Source organism: Cheilinus undulatus, linkage group 8 (assembly GCF_018320785.1).
Source record: "Cheilinus undulatus linkage group 8, ASM1832078v1, whole genome shotgun sequence".
NCBI classification, from domain to species: Eukaryota; Metazoa; Chordata; class Actinopteri; order Labriformes; family Labridae; genus Cheilinus; species Cheilinus undulatus.
The window spans coordinates 18,962,244-18,984,053 of record NC_054872.1 but is presented as its reverse complement, the minus strand read 5'-3'; the positions used below and the strand labels follow the sequence as shown (position 1 = coordinate 18,984,053).

The window sequence follows — 21,810 nt, the reverse complement described above, 5'->3', positions numbered from 1 at the left end:
GACATACAGTATCAGAGTAAGAGTTATACACCCCAACAAAAGCAGCAGGAGTGGTTTTGGTAACTTGGAGGCCATTTCCCATTTAGCTTAAAGCAATCATAATAAAAGAAGCAAACATTTTGAATCATCCCTCATCATCTCTTGTTAAAAAATCCCTAAAACTTTTGAACACCTTTTAGAAGAGTATCATAACTCAAACTCACTCAGCTAAATATTCCAACATGTTACATATTCTTAAATTTTCTTTTCAAACAAGTGGATTGTTATCTGTTCATCTGACACAACTCATAATTGTTCATATATTGCAGCCATTTTATCACAAAGTAATCCAATAATTCATTTTTCTAAAATATGCTTTATATAAAGACGTTCTGTGTTGTGTGAGGGGCTTGAAACTTGATGTTTGGGCAAGAAGTCCTCCTTTGGGTCTTTTTTTGGATCATAAAACTATTTCAATGCTATTTTTTTTAACTATTGGCCCCTTATTAACATTCAGAATGCATATCTTTTTCCACAAAAATTAGATTCAAACATAAAGTTGATGCAGTGATTATTTCTTAAGGCCTCTTGATGATGGAGGCCTCAGGCTGCCTGCCTTTGCCTAATGGTTAAACCGCCTATGATGGGTGGTTTTCATATTGGAAATATTGGAAATGAGTCCAAATAACTTCTAGGTAATCTATGTGCAGGCAAAAAGATAGAGTAGATATAAACTGAGTTGATTTCTTGGTCCCTGAAACCTGCCAGTGGAGCTCAGCCAAGTCATTGTGCAGCTAGCAAGTTAGAAGAAAAAAATAATGAAATTTTTGTTCAAAAAATGTGTACCCAAAATAATCGAATCAACTAGTACACAGCCTTTAACACTAAAGCAATGAACTTACAGGACCCAAACCTATGTACCAAGGTTATAATTGTGTTGAATTTTTCATTAGTTTTTATATTTATTTACATTTAACCTTTTGTTTTAAATTTTAAATTAGTTTTACTGCTGGTTTCCTAGTTCAGTTAAGTTTTTGTTTTTCAAAAATGCTTCGTTTTAGTTTATTTTTGATTAATTTGAGTGTTAGTTTTAGTTTTTTCTGCAATGTTAGACACCAGCCAGGGATGAGACCCATCTCAATCTGCTGCTTTCAGAGACTAAAACTAAGGAGATTTTGTATCTTATTTTATTTGATTTACTTTTGTAAGCACAGAATTAAGATTGAGAAAGTTTTCACGTTTTTTCTAAAACTTAGTTTTTATTTAGCTTCACTTAGGGAAAATAATTTTTTCATTTTAGTTTTAATTATTCAGTTTGTTTAAAGGAAGGAATAATTGAATGAATCAATTATTGTCATTGTCCCTAAAAACAAAATCAGTAAGGCAACTCCTGAGCCATATAGTGTAAACAAGTACAAAGTAAATATGTTTAAATAAGAATGAAGTACCTGCTTTAGTCAACTATAATAACCTTGCTTTGTAAACATATTATTCCTGCTGTAAAAATAGACATTTTGATTTTAGACTTAAAGGGCTTCTTGGGTTTTAGAGCAAGCATCAAGTGGACGTTCTAAGAACTGCTGTTTTTTTCACTTGTGCATTGGCTCCATTTTTCAACACTAGAGGCTGCTGCTTGGTTATGTGTGACAAATTTTCTTATACAGGCCTGGAAAACAATGCCTGAATGAATCTTTCAGTAATGTCCTGCAAACATGTGATAACATATTTTTCCATCTCATTTACATTTTAAAGCTGTTGCCTGCACTTATTTCAAAATGTCTAGATTGGTGTTAATGTGGAGTTTATTGTTAAATTACCCAAGAGAACATGGACACAGCAAACACTGAAATCTTTAACTCTAATCGAGCATGTAAATACATGGAGATGGAATTGATGGTGCATGTAGTGTGTTATTACAAGATGTAAGTGTTGCTAATTCTATATAGATTAGTGGTGATATGTTTGAATAAAATCATGAGGGAAATTCATACCAGAGTGAGCCTGTAAAAAGAACACTTTCATCAGCTTTTAGTGTGCAGTTAAATGATTTTAATGCTTTTATAAAGAGTGAGAATAGATTTAACTTGAATCTTTCTTATTTGTTTGGCTAAAAGAGTTGCTTGGATGAATTTGAAGCCGTGATTGTGCTGTTACACAAACTAATCTTGTTCATTAGAATAATTATTCAATGTGTTTGTTCTTTCAGATTTATAATGGCTGAGCTGATTCAAACAGAGAAAGCTTATGTCAGAGACCTGCGGGAGTGTATGGATGTAAGTATTAAAACACATGCACACTTTTTAACCTTGAAAACTTTTTTACAAAGTAACATTTCTTTTGCTATGACTATTTTAAATGCTATCTTTATAAAAACTAGTTTTTTGTAGAACTGACCCTTGACTGTTTTTGTTAATGTGACATTTTACTTTTGTCAGCTTAAGTAATATTTTGTATTACACACAAAGTGCCTGATGATGTTACGCTTAAAGGTTTTTAAAAGAGATCAAGGCCAAAAATTCTACCAAAATGTCAGGCATGGTCATGTCTCATGCGACACATACAAGTGACATCACATCCAGTCTTGAGAGTGGAGCTGGCCCCACAGTGGAGGCTGGGATGGTAGAGCCAAGAGTGGAGGTCTGCAGCTAGACCCCCTTTTTGTTGTAATTTCTCTTTTTAAGTCAGTAACCTTGATTATTTGTGCTTGTCTCAGTTACATCAGTTATATGATTAAATGATCCACTAAATGTAATTGTAACATACTCTTCCATTAATACAATTTTAAAGTTTATTTATGTATTATATTGTGCTCTGTGTTTTGCAGACATACCTGTGGGAGATGACCAGCGGTGTGGAGGAGATTCCTCCTGGTATTGTCAACAAAGAGCACATCATCTTTGGAAACATGCAGGACCTCTATGAGTTTCACCACAAGTCAGTAAAGCAATGAGCAACTACATCTTAAAATGTCTGAAAATACACACAATTTGTGAAACCTAAATTTTTTCTTTGAAATTATTTTGTCTCTGCACAGTATCTTCCTAAAGGAGTTAGAGAAGTATGAGCAGCTTCCTGAGGATGTTGGCCATTGTTTTGTGACTTGGGTAAGAAGTTATGACCGTAATATTTTAGGGTGTTTTTTAATGTGTTCCTGAGCTGGGATGCATTTACAAATTTGTCAAACTTTCGTGCCTTATTTGTTTTCAGAAGCACTTTTTCTATGTTTAGGTCCATTTAAAATACATCAAAGCTTGCACAATTATGTATGTCTCAAGAATATCATAATTTTGCCTTAATGTTTTCATAAGTACCTTGATATCTTGTTTGTAAAGCAGAGATGTGTTTTTTCCTGCCCAGGCTGATAAGTTCCAGATGTATGTCAACTACTGTAAGAACAAACCTGACTCCACTCAGCTCATCCTGGAACATGCTGGACCATACTTTGATGTAAGTCAACACCAGTGATTCTTGATGTCTAGTAAGTTATGGATAATTAATGTCTTACTTCCAGGGACTAGACAATAAGAATTTTGATGTTAAGATATATTTAATCTTTGAAATATTTGGAATGAAAATGGGTGTTAGAAAAGGATTTTTCTGTTTTATTTGTGTATGTGTGTGAGGGGATCTCAAGGTTCTTCTGTATAGTCCATGACCCATGTCGTTCTCTCTTTATGCCTAATAGGAAATCCAGCAAAGACATCGCCTTGCCAACTCCATCTCTTCATACTTGATCAAACCTGTCCAGAGAATCACAAAATACCAGCTCCTTCTTAAGGTAGTGCATGCCTTTAAGACAACTTATGATAAGTAAAATTGGTCGATCGTTAAATATTAAGTTCAGTTCAGAAACTCAACTTTTAATACTATGTTTAACTTTGAGTTAATGTGTTTGAATCTGTTTGTTTGCATGTGTTGTAGGAGTTGTTGACATGCTGTGAGGAGGGTAAAGGTGAGATCAAGGATGGCCTTGAAGTGATGCTCAGTGTCCCGAAGAGAGCCAACGATGCCATGCACCTCTCTATGCTGGACGGTGAGTATAATCACTCTCACTTATGCCTCACAATGATTGTTGATTGTCATCGTAAAACTAATCAATCAATGTGTGCTGAGGGTCTGATGATTCCAAATGAACTTTCACTTTGCTTTTGTAAATGTTACCACGTCACTCTCTTTCATTTCTGTCTGCACAAATTACTCAGCTATGAGTCAGCAATAACTTCATTCAGCCTCCCTCCAAAAACCACCCACTGACATGTTTGTACACATTGTACAAAAATTGCAGTGTGTACAGTATAAACCCCGCTAAATTACTCTTTTCCTCTTCTCTCTAAACATCCTCAGGGTTTGATGGGAACATCGATTCCCAGGGGGAGTTGATTCTCCAGGAGTCCTTCCAGGTTTGGGATCCAAAGACTCTGATCCGAAAGGGTCGGGACAGACACCTCTTTCTCTTTGAGATGTCCTTGGTCTTCAGCAAGGAAGTCAAAGACTCCAACGGCCGCAGCAAATACCTATACAAGAGCAAGCTCTTTGTAAGTATTGTGTGCTTCATCAAACTACTGTTAACACATTTTGTATTTCAATTTACCCCTTTAGAATGCTGGGAAGCTTTGATTTATCACAGTGTTAAAACAATCAGTAATCACATGAGGACACCAGTGCATTGTGTATGTACACCTATTATTATAGTGCATTGATTGTCAGTTGATCCTAAAGTTATTCTGATTCCCCCAACCACTACCAACCCCCCATGCACCACCCGCATCAACACATAAGCATACAGTGTATGGATATGCTAAGAAAAACCTACCTTACATACGTAGGATGTGGCAAAAGGGAGGATTGTGCTTCTCTCCTTAATATTCCCACTGTGTAACTGAGGGTGAGATATGACACGTCAAATTTTTGTCTTTTTGCTTGTAGTTGGGATGTCTGGTTTAGATCTATTGTTAGCCCTGCATTTACCTGCAAGTCCAATGACAAAATTTGCCATGCAGAACGTGCATGCATGCATTGTTTTTCTGCAACCTAGCTGACTCCCCATGACCCCAGTTTGGGAATCACTGGTTCAAGGAGTAGTTTATATGTTGCATAAACACACACACACACACACATATATATATATATATATATATATATACAGTTGCAAGAAAAAGTGTGTGAACCCTTTGGGAGTTCTTGGATTTCTGCATAAATTGGTCATAAAATGTTTTCTGATCTTCATCTAAGCCACAACAATAGACAAACACAGTCTGCTTAAACTAATACCGCACAAAAAATGATATGTTTTCATGTTTTTATTGAACAAAACATGTAAACATTCACAGTGCAGGGTGGAAAAAGTATGTGAACCCCTAGGCTAATGACTAATTGACCCTCCTTTGGCAGCAATAACCTCAACCAAATATTTCCTGTAGATGCAGCTCAGATCTGCACAATGGTCAGGAGGAATTTTGGACCATTCCTCTTTACAAAACTGTTTCAGTGCAGCAATATTATTGGGATGCCTGGTGTGAATCGCTCTCTTGAGTTCATGCCACAGCATCTCAGTCGGGTCAGGACTCTGACTGGGTCACTCCAGAAGGTGTATTTTCTTCTGTTGAAGCCATTCTGTTGTTGATTTACTTTTATGCTTTGGGTCGTTGTCCTGTTGCATCACCCATCCTCTGCTGGTGAACAGAAGTTCTTAAGTTTTCCTGCAAAATGTCTTGATAAACTTGGGAATTCATTTTTCCGTCAATGAGATTTCTGTAAGTCTTTAGCTGACACTCTAGTATTCTTCTTCACCTCACTGAGCATTCTGCGCTGTCCTCTTACAGTCATCTTTACAGGACAACCACGCCTAGGGAGAGGAGCAACAGTGCTGAACTTTGTCCATTTGTAGAGAGGCTGTCTTACCATGGACACATGAACATCAAGGCTTTTAGAGATACCAGCTCCAACTTCATGTAACTCAATAATTCTTGATCGTAGGTCTTCTGAGAGCTCTTTTGTGCCAGGCATGGTTCGCATCAGGCAATGTGTCTTGAGAACATCAAACTTTAAACTGGTGTGCGTTTTTTTAAAGGGCAGGGCAGCTTTAACCAACACACCCATTCTCATCACATTGATTGGACTCCAGGTTGGCTGACTCCTGGCTCCAATTAGCTCTTGGAGAAGTCATTAGCCTAGGGGTTCACATACTTTTTCCACCCTGCACCCTTCACCCTGGGAGCCAGGAAGATGCCCTCTGATCAAGTTGGGCAGTGTCACAGGGCTGTCACAAAGTTTGTTGTAAAAGTTCTGCATCCTTTTGCAGCTTTTGAATCACCATGGTTTAGGGAAATAATAAAGGCCCTAAATTCACATTACACTCCTCCCTGCAATGCTGTTTTATCTAACACTCTCATCCCTGCATGGTATGAAGTGGAGAAGCAGAATGTCATAACAGAGCTGGCAACTGTGGAAAAGGTAGCTATCACAAGTGATGGGTGGACAAGCTTAGCACAGGACCACTACATTACTGTGACAACCCAATTCTGCAGCCAAGGCAAACTCCTCCAAAAGGTTCTACAAACCAAAACTGTCTACCAGTCACAGACAGGAAAGGCAGTGGCAGTGGAGATTGGGGAGGTGTTAGAGGAGTTTAACAGTCCTCAAACTTGGATGCTTTGCTCACACACTCGGTTTGGCAGCATAGAAGGTCTACAGCCTTGCCATAGTGACTAAGTGGGCAGCAAAACTTCGAGCTGTCATTGTGTGGATGAAGCGATCTACAATGGCCAAGACAGTGCTGAAAGACAAGCAGCTTCTCCTCAAAATTCTGTAGCACACTATGATACTGGATGTGAAAACCAGGTGGAATTCTCTCTTCCTGATGGTTGAGAGATTTCTTGAATGGTATCCGGCTCTTCAAGCTGCAGTGCTGGATCCACGGCTCAGAAAGCCAATGCACAGGGAAAAACTGGACAGGATCACAGATGAGGACTTCATTAAAGCAGGGGAGTTCATAAGGGGCATAGAGGTCCTGTACACTTCCACACTATTTATATCCGGAAAAAAAGTTCTACCTGTGGTCAGATCTTCCCAATACTCGACGAACTGAAGACCCACTTCACAGTTCAGAAAGGGGACTCTTCATTTGTAGCTAGTGTTAAACAAGTGGTTTGGGCTGACCTTTCTGGGCGTTACCAGGAGGAGAAAGTCCAGGAGTTCCTTGAAGAGGTGACTACAATTGACCCCAGATTCAAATCTAAAAGTGACAGAGACTCCACCTGGAACCATTTGCAAGAGGCAGTTATTATGGCGACCCAAACTACACGAGCAGAAGTGGTCCCACTCCCCAACCTCGGAGAGGACAGTGACACAACCCAGAAAGCAGAGTGTGATGGTGATGGCACATTAATTTTAGATGAGGAAGAAGAGAACCCCCCAGTTGAAGCCACTGCAGTCACTTCACTGCAACCAAAGACAGCCTTGGAGGAGCTATTTGCTGAGGAGGAGCAGGAGAGGCAGACCATCTAAATGAACAAACAAATCACTGTCAAACAGCAAGTCCAACACGAAATACAGGTCTACAGAAGCCTAAATCGCATTCCCATGGCAGATGACCCTGTTTTCTGGTGGTGGACAAAGAAAAATACCCTGCTCTTGCTGGCTGAACTCTCTCGAAGCTACCTCTGTGTTCAAGCCTCATCCACCCCTTCAGAGAGAGTGTTTTCCACTGTAGGGGACACCATCAACCAAGAGCAGTCAAAGATTATGCCTGACAAGACCGACATGCTTATCTTTCTGCAGAAAAATCCCAATTAGTAGCAGAACATTATTTATTTAATTATTATCTATTTTCTTTGTTGTGGGGGACAAGTATTGTATTGACAGCTGCAAATATATGCCCCCTTCTCTCAGTTAAACTGTATGTGAAAGGGTTCCTGTCACATCAGCTGTGTTTACTAAGGCTAGAAATGTTTCTTTCTGTTCAGATTCAGATTCAACAATTGTTAAGCAATAAAAGCAAAGCAAGTTCTTTTTTAAATTTGTCATCTAGTTTTTTTTTCTGAGAAGGAACAGAAAAGTATCGATAGTGGTATCAATAAGGACTCAAATCGTTAAGGAGTATCAATAAGGGTATCAGTATCAATAAAAATTAACGATCCCTATCCCTAGTCAGAGTTGGATGATACGGAAGGACATGGTTTTGAAGTTTCACCCTTTCTGTTAACCAAAACACAGATTCACTTTATCACTGAAATGAAAATATCCCTGAGGCTGGTATAGCCCATTGTAGCCCAGATTCTTGTGCAAGTTTAAAACAAACTTGAGCCTGTAAACTCTTTTCTTATTGTTAGTGTTTATTCCTTTTATACCATCAAATAACTAATTAGAACATTTTCAGACTAATAAATTCTTAGACATGAATCAGCCTGATAAATGCTGATGCCCTCAACCCTCTAAAGATGGTGTTGTCCTATATGACAAAAGAGGCACATGTTATTCAAATTTAAATAACTTTTGAACCATAAATTGTAGGCTCTCATTGGTTTTGTCTTCTGCCTTCCATGATTTTTTTGGGGGAAAAAAAAGAAATCCACACACCATTAACTCAGAGTTTGGATGTCTTTTTATCCATTTATGTCCAATTTTTCAATTGATCCTGGAGCTAGTAAGTTAGCCTGCAGCCATATCGTCTGTTTGTATCCTAGAATGCATTGTGACTGGGCTGTGACAACCAGTGGCATCATGCTTTGCTAAACAGCGCATGTTCAAAGACAGAAAATGATAGAGAGAGTCTGAGTGACTAATAATAGAGAGAAATAGACACAGAGAGGCTGTGATGTGTCCCTCAGAGTCACTGCAGACAGGAACTGCTTTAAATACTTATTCAAATCCCCAAAAACATGAGGACTTTTTGTAAATGTGTGAATATTTTGAAGGCTTTTGTCCCAGAATGATTATTTTTCAATTCTTTGGTCCCAAAGAGGTGGAAGAACAAGTTTGTGCAAAAAAACCTTAATCATTAATGTTTACAGTTTTAAATACATGGTGATCTTCGATTTTTAATTTCAATTCAAATTTTCCTTTGGCATTTTTGCAATAAAAGTGACATTGCTGCAAAACACAAATCTAAAAGCCCAAGTTGGTGATGTTTAGAGCTTGACTGTGCACCACAGCTCTTTTAGACATAATGTCCAGGCAAGGCACAATGGTTACATAAATAGTTTAAGGCTCTGACAGTTAAAGACAGAATTTCTTTTTTACTATTTAAAGGGCTATACTTTCACCTATGCTCCATCTGTTAACATTGGAAAGGCCAAGACAACAAGTCCATAGGGGGAGCTTAAAATACTTTTTCCCTTCTTTTGGAGCTGTCATGTTGTACACCTTTTTATTGTCTATTCTATTTACTGGACCATGATATGGCTTTGAAGTGTGAACTGGGTTGTTTGAGCACTGATCCTTGATTTATAAGAGCTAATTTAGCTGAAAGACCTCCATGACACTCGTGTTTAATTTTCTCACAAATTGTTTGCTTGTGTTTCCTGACATCTTTCTCCTCTCCACAGACATCTGAGCTCGGAGTGACCGAACATGTGGAGGGCGATCCTTGTAAGTTTGCCCTGTGGGTGGGCAGGACCCCAACCTCAGACAACAAGATCGTCCTCAAGGTATCAAGATGTTGATGACTTAAAAATACTTGTAATTTCAAACTGTTTTCTTCCTCTTCAAATTTTTCAACAACAATCTAATATAAACAGTCAAGTAAGAACTGAGAATAAAAATAATTTCTTCCTGTAAGGTGCTTTACTTCCTCTTCCGGCTGTGTGCTGAGTGTAAGACAGATTCCCATATGATTTCGTCAACTCACACGTAAAGAAGACGAGTCACTCCGTGTCTATAGTCCACCCACTCTAAATCCCCCATAGTTCCTTCTGTTCAGCCAAGAAAGTTGGCTCCCTGTCGGGGGTTTGAGTGTTACTTTCTGCTACTTATTCACTCATCACACAGAAACATTAGCATAGCAGTCGATAGGTCAGAATCCACACTCACAGAAAACTTGGTAGCTCTCACACTGTGAGTCAGAAGAAATGTTTTATGCCGCCTGTGTGTTTCTGTGTGTTGTGCTGAGTTTGTTTTTCAGCTTAACTAAGAGAAAGACTTGCCAATCTTTCTGCATGTGTTACGATGTGTGAAGAGTGCTGTACAGCTATCTGTCTTCTTACATAACCTCTGATGACCATCTTAAACTGTGTCTTATGTAACTTTGTGCCACAGCAGCCCTGGTGCTGCTGGTTGCTAAGTGAAGGAGGAAGATGAGAGACAGACGAGAGCAATCATACGCTTAATACCTGTCACACCATTTCAGTGACGTTACCTAAACCCAGTCTGACAGAGTGTTATCTATAGTCTGTACAGTGGGGGATACGCTGCTGTTGTCATTTCATTTTTAGTCTAAATATGGATATGTGAGTCAGTAACAAGATTGCGGGGATCAAAGCACTCAGGTGGGATCAGAACGGACTATATAATTGCCAAATTGAACCTGATATGGTGTGATGGGCCAACAATTCATTTGCTAGGGTCAAGTGAAACAGGGCAGAACACTTCATTTTTCTCTCTTCTTCACATCTCTTGTTGCTGGATTAATGTGCAGTCTGATTTTGAGTATAAGAAGCAGAAATGCATGGATTTAAACCAGCTCTACATAGAAATACATAAATACTTACCAATCATCTGTTGTGTCCCAGGCTTCAAGTATTGAGAACAAGCAGGACTGGATCAAACACATTCGGGAGGTCATCCAGGAGCGAACTGTTCACCTACGTGGAGCTCTAAAGGAGCCCATCCATATCCCTAAAGCGACAACAACCAAACATAAAGGCAGACGGTGAGTGGACACTGTGTTACACTTAGATGAAGTTTCATAGATTAAAAAAATCAGTATTAATCATGTCAGAAAATGTAAGAAATATTCAACATTTCAATTTCTATATATTAAAAAGTAGAAGAAGAATAGTTTTTTTTTACTTAACAGCAGCTGACATTCCCAGTTACTGATGAATAAAATTTTAATTATTGTGAGCAAGTGCATGATAATGTGAATGAGTAATGATGTAATATTAATGTTTGCCTGCAGGGATGGAGAGGAGCTGGACAGCCAGGGAGATGCTAGCAGCCAGCCTGACACCATCTCAATTGCCTCCCGAACATCTCAGAACACACTGGACAGTGACAAGGTAGGAACATACTCTTTCTAGATGTTGTCCCCAAAATGTATCATTTGGCACCAAAGTGATGCATGAAACTGGCAGTTTGACACAATGAAAAGGTGTTTTCACGCTCACCACAAATGAAACTAGAATGGCCGTCTGAGGCGGCAGTCCCATGCCTAAGCAGCGCCACCGAGGAACTCACCCTCCCATTGATTACTATGGTGTTCAAAATTTGAAGTGCGAGAAAAACCGGACGGGTGCACGGATCATCAACAATATCTAAATGATTCCTTCCTGTCACTATCCCAATATTCCCTGAAAGTTTGGTGAAGATCCGACTTTCCGTTCTTGAGTTATCTTGTACACATACAAACAAACAAACAAAGAAACAAACAAAGATACGGAACCCTTTACATAACCTCCTACTGATTGGGTAAATATTTATGTGTCTGCAAACAGGTTTTTATGTGCTGGGAGCAACCACAACCTCAGGTTTGGAGTACTTCTCACTGGTTTTCACTTATTGTTGCTAGGTTAGATTGGGAAGTTAACTTCTGCTTCCTTCAGAAGTTACCATACAGCTTGTTAAATAGCTCTATGGGCTTAACATTTCCTTTATCAAGGAAATGCCACTGCAGACATAGCAGTAATGGAAAAGAATCATGGCACAAGCAGCAGTTAAGATCGGATTAGTTTTATGTTCTACCGTTGTAACTGGTATTATAAGTCCCACCCCCACCCCCTTGATTTTTTTGAGTCAGTTAGGAAGACGTGGCATAAATGAGTGCTGCACTGTTTCAAAAGTTAAAATTTATAAAACTGAGAGCACTTTGACCACAATGAGAAAACAGTGGACACTGGGAGCATTTTTAAATGTATTTATTCAAATTTATTTATCTAGGAAAACCTCATTTAGTGTAAGAATCTCATTAACAAGAGTGTCCAGACCAAGACGGACAGCAGCGTTATTTACAAAGACACAGACATAAAAAGCAGGGCAGTTGCAATCACAGAAAGAAACAAATCTAGATCTAGTCATAGAGCAGAAAGTCATCAGTAAAAACATCTACAACTCAGTGCATCTTCCTTTAATGCCTTCAATCTACCTTTGAAAAGATTTAAAGAGACCAGCTCCTCATACTTGTCATATACCTCCTGGCTACAGGAGCAGCATACTTGAAACTCCTTTTACCCATTTTAAGATGGGCTATGGAAACAGATGGCAAAGTAAATTTTGTGACTGAGCAAAGACTGTAGTTTCCACCATTTTTCACATGAATTAAATCACACAAGAAAGATGGATTCAGATTTAGCATGGCCTTACAAATAAGGATATTGTAATGTTTTAGCCTACGCGTGGTCATTAAAGGTCACCCAACTCTGTCTTATAGATACAATGATGGATTCAGGACTTAAGATTTGTTAAAAACTTCAGTGCCCCATCATATACAGTATCCAAAGATTTAAGGCAGAAAAGATACATGCAGCTAGAGAACAAAACCATAATCAAGCGGCTGCATTAAAGTGGCAGAAACAAGACTTTTCTTTGCATCAAAAGAAAGACAATACTTTTTTCTGAAATAAAAAACCTTCAAAGCTCCAAATTCAGGGTACTAATTGCTACATAGGTTTTTGAAAATTGGATGCTACCGCAACAACAAAAAGGTGGTCAGAGCTCTTAAAATTCTAATAGGAGCTAGAAGTTAATACGGTTATTTTTCCATTGGCTTTCCCATTACAAAAATTACAGGTTTGGATTTATCCGCCGTTCTGTCCAGAGGTCATCACCAGTGTAGAGAGGTGAGATTATCCTCTCTGTGCTTACAAAGCTGCTCCTTTTGTCACTGTTCCAAATTATTTTGCTTTTTTCTGCATTTTATGTTGATTACAGCTTAAAACACTACCCAGACTGGTAGGAAGCATTCTGATTTAGTGGTTAGCATTTGCTTCCACAACGCAAGACAGTCCTAGGTTTGAATGTGATGTCTGTTTTGGGCCTCTCTGTGTAAAGATTGAATGTTTAATGTTTAGTGGCGATCAGCTACCTATCAAAGTGCTAAGATATGAGCATTAGGTTAAGAAGTGACTCTAAATTGCCCTTAGGTTTGTATGTCAATGAATGTGAAAGAGGTTGGATTTATGGTTTAATGTATAAATGGATGGCTGAGTGGATGGATGCATTTATGGATTGATAATGGTTATTTAAATGGATGGAGAAATGTCAACAGACTACATTTGGAAATAAAATCGGAGTGTAGACAATTCTTTTAGGTTTTGTCGATGCTACTTTGAGTACCTTTAGTGAATTAAATTGAAATAAGTAGTTTTTATTTTTTTAAAGCCTATTTTGAAAATCCACCATGAATCATTCTATCAGTGTGAGACTGTTACCATAATTGCGACAACACCCTATAATCTGCAAAGGTTCCAATAGAAAACATGCTGCTCAGCTGATCAACAGAACAACCAGGCAATTTGAATTATCACAGCAGCAACAGTAGAAAGCCTTATTTTCACATCAGGGGTGGGCAACTGCTGGCCTGGGGCCATGCACAGCCCACTCCTCACTCACTGCTACCCACAATTCAATTTCAGATACCAAAAAATTAACAGATGAAGGAAACATGCCAAAAATTACTATGAAATCATAGAAAACAGAAATATTGCTATAATAATCTTTGATATCTGATTGATGTTCATTTCTTTGCAAGAAATTACAAGTATAATTCTCTGTATTTGTTTCTGTAAAACTCTTTTCTGACGCATTATTTAATGCATATGAAAAAAAATGTATAATACACTTCAATAACCAGTCAGCAGTTTGTTAGGTGCAGTTTTGCAGCAGGAGCACACAAAAGACAAGGTACACAAAGACGACAACAGCAGTGAATTAAGATCTAATTAAAAGGCCTTAAAGTCAGACATAATAAAAATGACACAATATAAGAAACACCATACACATACGCAAAATACATAAAAGATCAGCCCAGAGCTCATACTGAAATGGAAAAATTACTAGCAAGCAATGCAAAAGTGTAATGTGCAACCTAAGGGCTAACTGCCGTTAAGTAAATAAATTGCAATGGGGATTAATAAGACCTGCAGTCTTTTTGTCTTCCTCACAGAAGCCCTGAAACAAAGGTCTGAGTGCAGAAGCCCAAACTCACTCAGGGCATTAGCCCTCCTCAGGACCTGTTTATTACAAATGGACATTACCCCGGCCTGCTGACTTCCTGAGATTTTTCCAGTAGTTTTTACAAGACTACCATGACAATTCCTATTCACCAAGTTTAGGTTTCCAAATCCTGCAACGATACAAATGGTTAAAACAGATTCAAACTTCTGTGAAAGAGAGTCCTGGTCTCAGAAGAAACATGGAAAGTTTTTGTCTTCCTCAAAAAGAACAACCTTAGCTGAACTTTTTTGTCTCTTTTGTAATAGTAACATGGCGTTCAAAACACAGTTTATTATTAAGAACAACACCCAGATATTTGTTGCTCTCCGCCATGTTAATATCAGCACCTTTGATAACAGTTGTGAGTGGAAAGGGAGGAGACTTCCTAAAATCAGTAATCATGGCTTTAGTTTTTTACACATTCAACTCAAGAGAAGACTCATTACACAAAGCCACAAAGTCATCTACAACAGACCCATGGTCCTGCTCATCCCTCTGAAAAAGACTAACAATAACTGTACCATCAGCATAGCCCATAAATTCTGATGAGAGCTGTATATTTTTTCCCTCTTTTAAGATTATGAGTGATTAAAATTGTCTAAACTATTTGGCCCTCTGATGGAGCAAATTAAATCAAAGTGGCCCTTGTAAATGAAGTTGTCTATCCCTGCTTTACATTATCACTGAAGAGTGTAATTGAAGGGGGGTAGGACATGTGTATCGTCTTTTTTTTTTTTTTACATTTTATTTATAGCATTTTAAATAGAGCAATGCCAAATTAACCTGACATGCCAGGTGGGAAACCTCCCATAGACAGTGTTTGGGAAACGACGGAGCCTTTGAAAAAAAAAACAGAGGGTGATTGGATGAACATTCTGTCTGTCACATCTTTACGGGCCAATCAGAGCAACAAAATGCATGGCGTCGTAGCCCCTATGGAGGAGTGAACTCCAGAGCTGCCTAACGTGAACTATGGTGACCGTGGATATTTCAGTACACGACTTTTGACATTTTTGAAAAGAAAAGAACTCAGTGCTGTTCTTGGTTCTTTTTTTAATGAAGAAATGTCGTCAAGTTCTGATAAAACATCAGACAACAAAATATAGCAGCATCTACGCTAATCTCTTCCGCCGTAATTGCACAGGCCTCTTGTTGCTACTTGCTTATGTCACGACTCTGCGGCACCCAAAAATACTGCCTCTTACTCCTGATTGGTCCTGTCACTTTCTTACAAGGCCCAATCTGTTCAGATTTAAGCTTTGCAAGGTGGATTTGCCAGTGAGAAACACGGAAATGGGTGAATCCATCTACTTTGCAAGGTTAACGTCAAGTACAGTTAACAAAAAAGAACAGATAAATACAAAAGTCAGGTGTCTCCAAAACTTTTCAAGTCATATGAAATAGGTCATTTGTCTTAGCTTTTGAAAAGATCTGTTATATGGTAGACCCAACACAGAGCTGTTGCACAAACTTGAGTGCACCGATGGCTGTTTTTTTATCGCTCTCTGTGCTCTATTCTCTCTTTTTCTTCTGGTCTTGCGCTCCTGAACCAAAATACCATCACTCATGTTCGCGCTCAGCTCACATGCTCTGATTCTGACATCATTCAGTTGCACATTAACGTCATTTTCAGAGCTGTAAACTCGTTCCTCAAGTTGTTTCCTGTCAAAGTGTTTGAGGGAAAATACTGACAGAAATGTACAGCACTGTGTGTATTTTCATGAGTGCAACCATGTGTGTATTTGTTTATGTGTGCATGTAAAAGAGAGAGAGAGAGAAAGTCTGAGCTAACTGGAAACATGGACAGTCGTCCGTGGTTATATCTGGTAATAGCAGCACAGAAGGCCTGTCCTCCTACGCTCAGTATGAGCAACTGTAAAGCTAACACACACGCACATAGACACGCATAGATGAAAATATTCCCATACTTTTATGCCACTAATTATACACCGTAGCTGTGTGCTCTTACGTGAGGTCTTAATTTTCTCACTTGAATTGGACTTTCCCCAACACAGCCTCAAAAAGAGAAATTTACTTAAACTTGTTCAATGTTGCTTTTGAGGCAACTGTGCGCACAAAGATGAGTGCGCTGGTTGTTCCACTTAACATAAAACCACATTTCATTCAGTGTGTCAAAACTATCACAGACACTGATTCATTTATCAGAGCCCCCTTAGTTAACGATAGAAAACACTCATAAAAATTCAAAACACACTCACAAAATTAGCATCCTGACTTTTTGAATGCTCCTCTCTATCTTTCTTTATGTGTGGATGGTCTATGAGACCGCTCATTCAGGAGCCAGTGACAGTGCTGTGTTTGTGTTTTTGTGTGTATGTCCGGTTCCTGTGTGCAGCTCTGCTTCAGTGACTGACTTGTGTGTCCGCGGCTTCAGCCTCCCACGCTCTCTTCTCAGAGGATGCTCGTCTGAATGCCAGACAGGAGAGCACAGTTTGAAGTCCTTGCTGCCATTGATCTCACACCTGCTTCATAGGCTGAAATATACAGGATTTTTTTTTCTTTAAAAATTCTCCTTTGAATTTTGTTGTTTGATTTTCCAAACTTAAGTTAAAAGAAAAGGATGGATTAAATGTTCCGCTACGGGGAGGAGACACCCAACAGGGAACCATTTAACCTTCAATAGTCTAATTGTGAGCACCCACAGAGGAGCGCTGTGGATGGCGGTGACTTTTCTCCCAGCCTTTGGATGCTCTAATGGATCGGCACTGTAATTATCTGGGGCTCATGCTCATCTAGTGAGCATCTTCTTCATTGCAATTAAGGACGATTTCAGAGGATAGCTGTAGAAATCAGCCTGCCATAGAGTTTTCTATCTGCTTGGTATTTCTCTCAAAATGAGGGAGTGGAGAACAATGGAGAGGCTGGTGGAGAGGAGCTCGCATCCCGTTTCTCAGCTCCTCAGCTCTCTGGCTTTACCGCACTACCAAAGGGTATGTTGCAAAGAAGAGGTTTGGTGGTACTTTTGTGACAATTACCCTGCAGCTTTGACATGATAATAGCAAAGTATTTCATTTGTAAAGGAATTGGGAGACATGCAACACCACTTTGGTTTAAACTCTTTATATAAGGAAAGCTTGTCAAATTCAAGCATGATAAAGATTTAAGAGCAAAAAATGACTGATTTGTCCTCTGAGGAAACGTAAAAACATGAAATTGATTTGTATCTTTTGCCATTCAAGGTAAATTAGGGCTAATTATATGAATTTACAGAGTTCTAAAAGAATGATTTGATTACCAAATATGTTACCATTCAATTTGTAATATTTCTGTCTCTTTTCTTGTAAGTAGAGTACATTTTTATTAGCAAGTGAAGTATTGATTGCAGCAAGCAGCTGCATTTTCAGTGGCATGTTGAAGAGAATTGTACTTGAGACGACCAGCGAGCAAAACAACTTGTTCCACTTGTGCTATCTGCATGTGAAAAGATGATCAGAGTCACATTGTCATAGTGACGTTTTGTTCAGTTGTGCTAGAATGAGTCACCATCATCATTTTATGTGTACCTTTACTTTACATGACTGCAGGACAACTTGCTGCAAAATGATTTGTGGGAACCTTTTCCTTTTGTACTGAGAGCAATTTAGTGATTTCATAAGAAATTTCAATGAATCAACATCCTTGTTTGCACCAGCTTATAGTTCCAGGCACTACTTACTTTTAGTGATGAGCAGAGGCCATCATAAGACTCTTTTATTTTATGTATCTGTTTAAAGAACGAGGCGGACATGCATACTTATCCTTTTTAAGAGGATTTTTATTTGGCCTTGATCATTTTACTTAGAATTTACCAGCAGTTTATTAATACATTCATATGATTTTTAGTTTGCTTTTGTGTGTAAAAATCTAATGTGATTTTATATTTATTTACACATAAACTTTATATTTAACTTGATAATCAAGTTTTTAGCATGTAAGGCTTGATTTTTGACACTAGAAACTCAAAAATGTCAAGTTTTCAAGTGTCAATCATAAGTTTACAGAAGTGTAAAGTGAAAAAAATTATAAGAAACCAAACTGAAAACAGGAGTTGGATTTTTGACTGTATAGTCTCAAAAATTATGTGTTTTGGTTTACATACATGTACAACTCTCAAAGTTAAGAAAATAATCGTTTCTTGTAAATGAAACTTTTTAAACTTGAGAGTTTTTTAACATTTTTTATTTGTTTTTTTTTTTTTTTTCTAGAGTGGCCTAATACACTGTTTAATAATGGATAGTCTAAACATAGATCTTTTGTCAAAAACAAGTGTATATAGGTGTATTATGATAGGATTTTGTCAAGAAAAACAATTCAAATTGATTTAGAATTTTTCCGATTGGGTCATGGGGTCTTAGGTTTTCGCAGATATGAGTAGGGGGGCCCGAAGGAAAAGAGGCTGGGAAAAACACTGGTTTAGATGACTGCAATGCACTTTATGTCAGAGTTAATCATGCACCCCTTGCACGTTTACAGGTGGTCCACAATGCCTCTGCTCGTCTTTAAAAGGTACTTGAAAGCGTGACCACATTACCACGATCCTGGTCTCTGTCCACTGGTTCCTCACTCATTTGAAAATAAATTTAAAGCTTTTATTATTAGATTTTTAATCTTTAAACAGATCCGATTTGGCAATGAGATAAGCATCATTATGTTTTGATTGACATTTTCTCTCTTCTACTTCTTATTTCAGCTGTCCGGTGGCTGTGAGCTGACGGTGGTGATCCATGACTTTGTGGCCAGTAACGGTGGCAGCAGCGGGGAGCTGACAGTACGTCGAGGACAGACTGTGGAGGTTCTGGAGCGACTCCATGACAAGCCAGACTGGTGCCTGGTGCGGACCACAGACCGCTCCCCGGCCCAAGAGGGGATTGTACCCTGCTCCATGCTCTGTATCGCTCACTCCAGGTCCTCCATGGAGATGGAGGGGCTCTTCAACCACAAAGGTAGGAGCAGGACGTTTCTTTGATTTTTCATACCCGCTCTGACAGCCTACATAAGGTTTGTTCTCTCATAGTGAGGCATGTCTTCGGAACATAAGGAGAGACAACTGGATTTAAACACGTCTGAAAATCTTCTTTTCACAACCAACAACATCACACACATCTTATCCATGCACATAAACACATTAGGGAGTGTTAACAGGATGTATTACTTGTTTGCAAATATACCATTGATGTGTTGTCAAGTCTGATTTTCTCACCAAACAGCTGCTTTGGAAAGCACCATCATGTATTTCTATGTGTTGCTATGCAACTGTGAAGAGCCCACAGGAAGCTCTTCTTTAATTATCTTAAATAATTTCAACCCTTCAATTCTCCACCACTTATATTTTTTTTCACAGACATGCAACAGCAAGCCCCTCTTTTGTCAGAAACTTGAAACGTTGCATGACCTTACAAAAGTTCAAACATGGAGGTTATGATGTCAGGATTTAAGTAAGACAGATAAAATTCCCTAGGTTATTTCCAGGAATTCTTTTGAATAATGTCCTGCCAGAAAATAATACACTGTAATTACCTACCACGCCAATCATTTAAAATTTGGGAGTTTTCTGCTCACAAACAGACATGCTATCCAGGTGTACATGTTTGGAATATAAGATAAAAACATACAAAAACAGTGATCCCAAAGTTAACCAAGCCTACATCTATAACGGGCACGTGCCTGTTAAAGCTAGTATGACATACATGCCAACACACTCATTTCTATAAGATGCCTCATTTGACCTGATATAATTCATGATAAAGTTTCTGTTATTTTCTCACAATAATGCTCTGAAACTTTTGTTGCAGAGAGAAAATATCTTGTCTACAATTTGCACGCAAAAGGCAAAAAAAAAAACCTCTAGTTTGACATTAAATTTAGAAAGTTAAACAAGCTGACACTCATAATGTATTGATGGTGAATAACGGAGAGGTGTGTTTATTAATAATATGAACTGCTGTGTGCAGTATCAGGAAGCAGGCTGACTTCTAAGTACAGGGATTGTGGCGGATTCTTTTATTGTTTTTTATCTCTAAGTAATCGATCCATTCTTTGATGTAACAACATCTACCAACTTATTGTATGACATTCCACTTAACTGATGCATTCAAGGAGGACCACAGCCTTTTTCTTCTACTTCCCATTCACTTATGTCTTCACCTGGGCCATTTGAGGCATATGTGTAAACTTTAGAGGCAGTGATTCTTAAATGGTTTAGCCTTGTGACCCACCAACAACTGACAAATCGCAACCCAAATGTTGCAGTTTCGACCTGGGATTAAATGAAACATGTCAGAAAAGTAGCTATCCAATATGCTTTCCATTACTGGGCCCTAAACCACTACTTGACAACCATGACTCTAGATAAATATTATGTAAAATGTACAGGGCAGTTCATCAAGTTTCAGTCTTAGTTACGATCTTGGCTTTCCACAATCAGGAAAATAAGATGATAGAGATTACAAGTGACTGTGCCACATTCTTTGCTGCACTGTTTTTCTTTAAATTATCATTACTATTGAATAATATTGTTTTAGATATTTCATACTTCTGACTTTTATTGTTTTCACTTATTGCTTGTTTGTCAGAGTGTTAAGAAGTGGTGCAGTCTGTTTCCACAGCCTCCATTTTTTCTAGAGTTGCAAGATATTATCATCGGTATTGGTAGATGTTCGCTTAAAAAGTAAGTGATAGATATCAGCAGATAGGAAACATTTCTGCCAATACTTAGAACCAATATTTTGGCCCTTTAAATCTGCCTGTGTCAGCTGGAAATATTGACCGTTCACACAAACAAGTGGAGTTTTGGGCTGGACAAACAGACCAACAGCAGCTAAAGTTTTTCTTTCTTTGTCATCATTCCTTACACTTTGAAGTTGTTTTAAGAAAGGAAATCTGTTAATTTGCTCATCCCCAAACATGAAATTGTGTTTTAAAGATTGAAGTTTTAGGTCTGAACTAAATTTTGGTGTCGAACCCAGCATAGACTAAAATTGATTTGTAAATTTTGGCATATTGGATATCAGCAAAAATCCAGTGTCATGCATCCCTAGTATTTTCCACTGGCAGTATTTATTTCAAGTACAAAATCAATGCTGTCCAACTTCTTCAACGCTAAGCATCCTGAGTGAAAAAGCACTCCCAGTTTAAAAGGGTTCAACTTTTGGAACAGCTCTGGACACAGGCCCTAAGACTCATCTGCATTTGATGCCAGTATTGTATAACCTGACATGCCAGATAGACAGTTTCACATATCTATTACATAGATATATAACACATTAATCTGGGGAACCATCCATAGAGTTTGGAAAGGGCAGGACTTTTCAAAAAATCTCAGAAGGTGATTGGACGAATGTTCTGCCTGTTACGGTCATTACGGGCCAATCAGAACGACAAGACAAAACAAGGTAGTTGGCATGCACAGTTACCTTGAAAGGCGCTGCCATAATTTCTGAACGGTGGGGTTTGTTAATGGATAAA

General features: G+C 38.4%; 1 protein-coding gene across 4 annotated transcripts in view; it reads left to right on the top strand.

Moving 5' to 3' along the window:
• triob (trio Rho guanine nucleotide exchange factor b) overlaps positions 1-21,810 on the top strand; it is a 173,541-nt gene that overhangs the window by 120,645 nt on the left and 31,086 nt on the right. For all 4 annotated transcript variants that reach the window (XM_041793001.1, XM_041793000.1, XM_041793002.1 and 1 more), the window contains 11 exons: positions 2,186-2,252; positions 2,804-2,913; positions 3,014-3,083; positions 3,337-3,426; positions 3,665-3,757; positions 3,901-4,012; positions 4,324-4,514; positions 9,525-9,626; positions 10,707-10,846; positions 11,096-11,195; positions 19,037-19,289. In XM_041793001.1, coding sequence (XP_041648935.1) covers positions 2,186-2,252; positions 2,804-2,913; positions 3,014-3,083; positions 3,337-3,426; positions 3,665-3,757; positions 3,901-4,012; positions 4,324-4,514; positions 9,525-9,626; positions 10,707-10,846; positions 11,096-11,195; positions 19,037-19,289 — 1,328 coding nt within the window. The remainder of the gene's footprint in view (positions 1-2,185; positions 2,253-2,803; positions 2,914-3,013; positions 3,084-3,336; positions 3,427-3,664; positions 3,758-3,900; positions 4,013-4,323; positions 4,515-9,524; positions 9,627-10,706; positions 10,847-11,095; positions 11,196-19,036; positions 19,290-21,810) is intronic.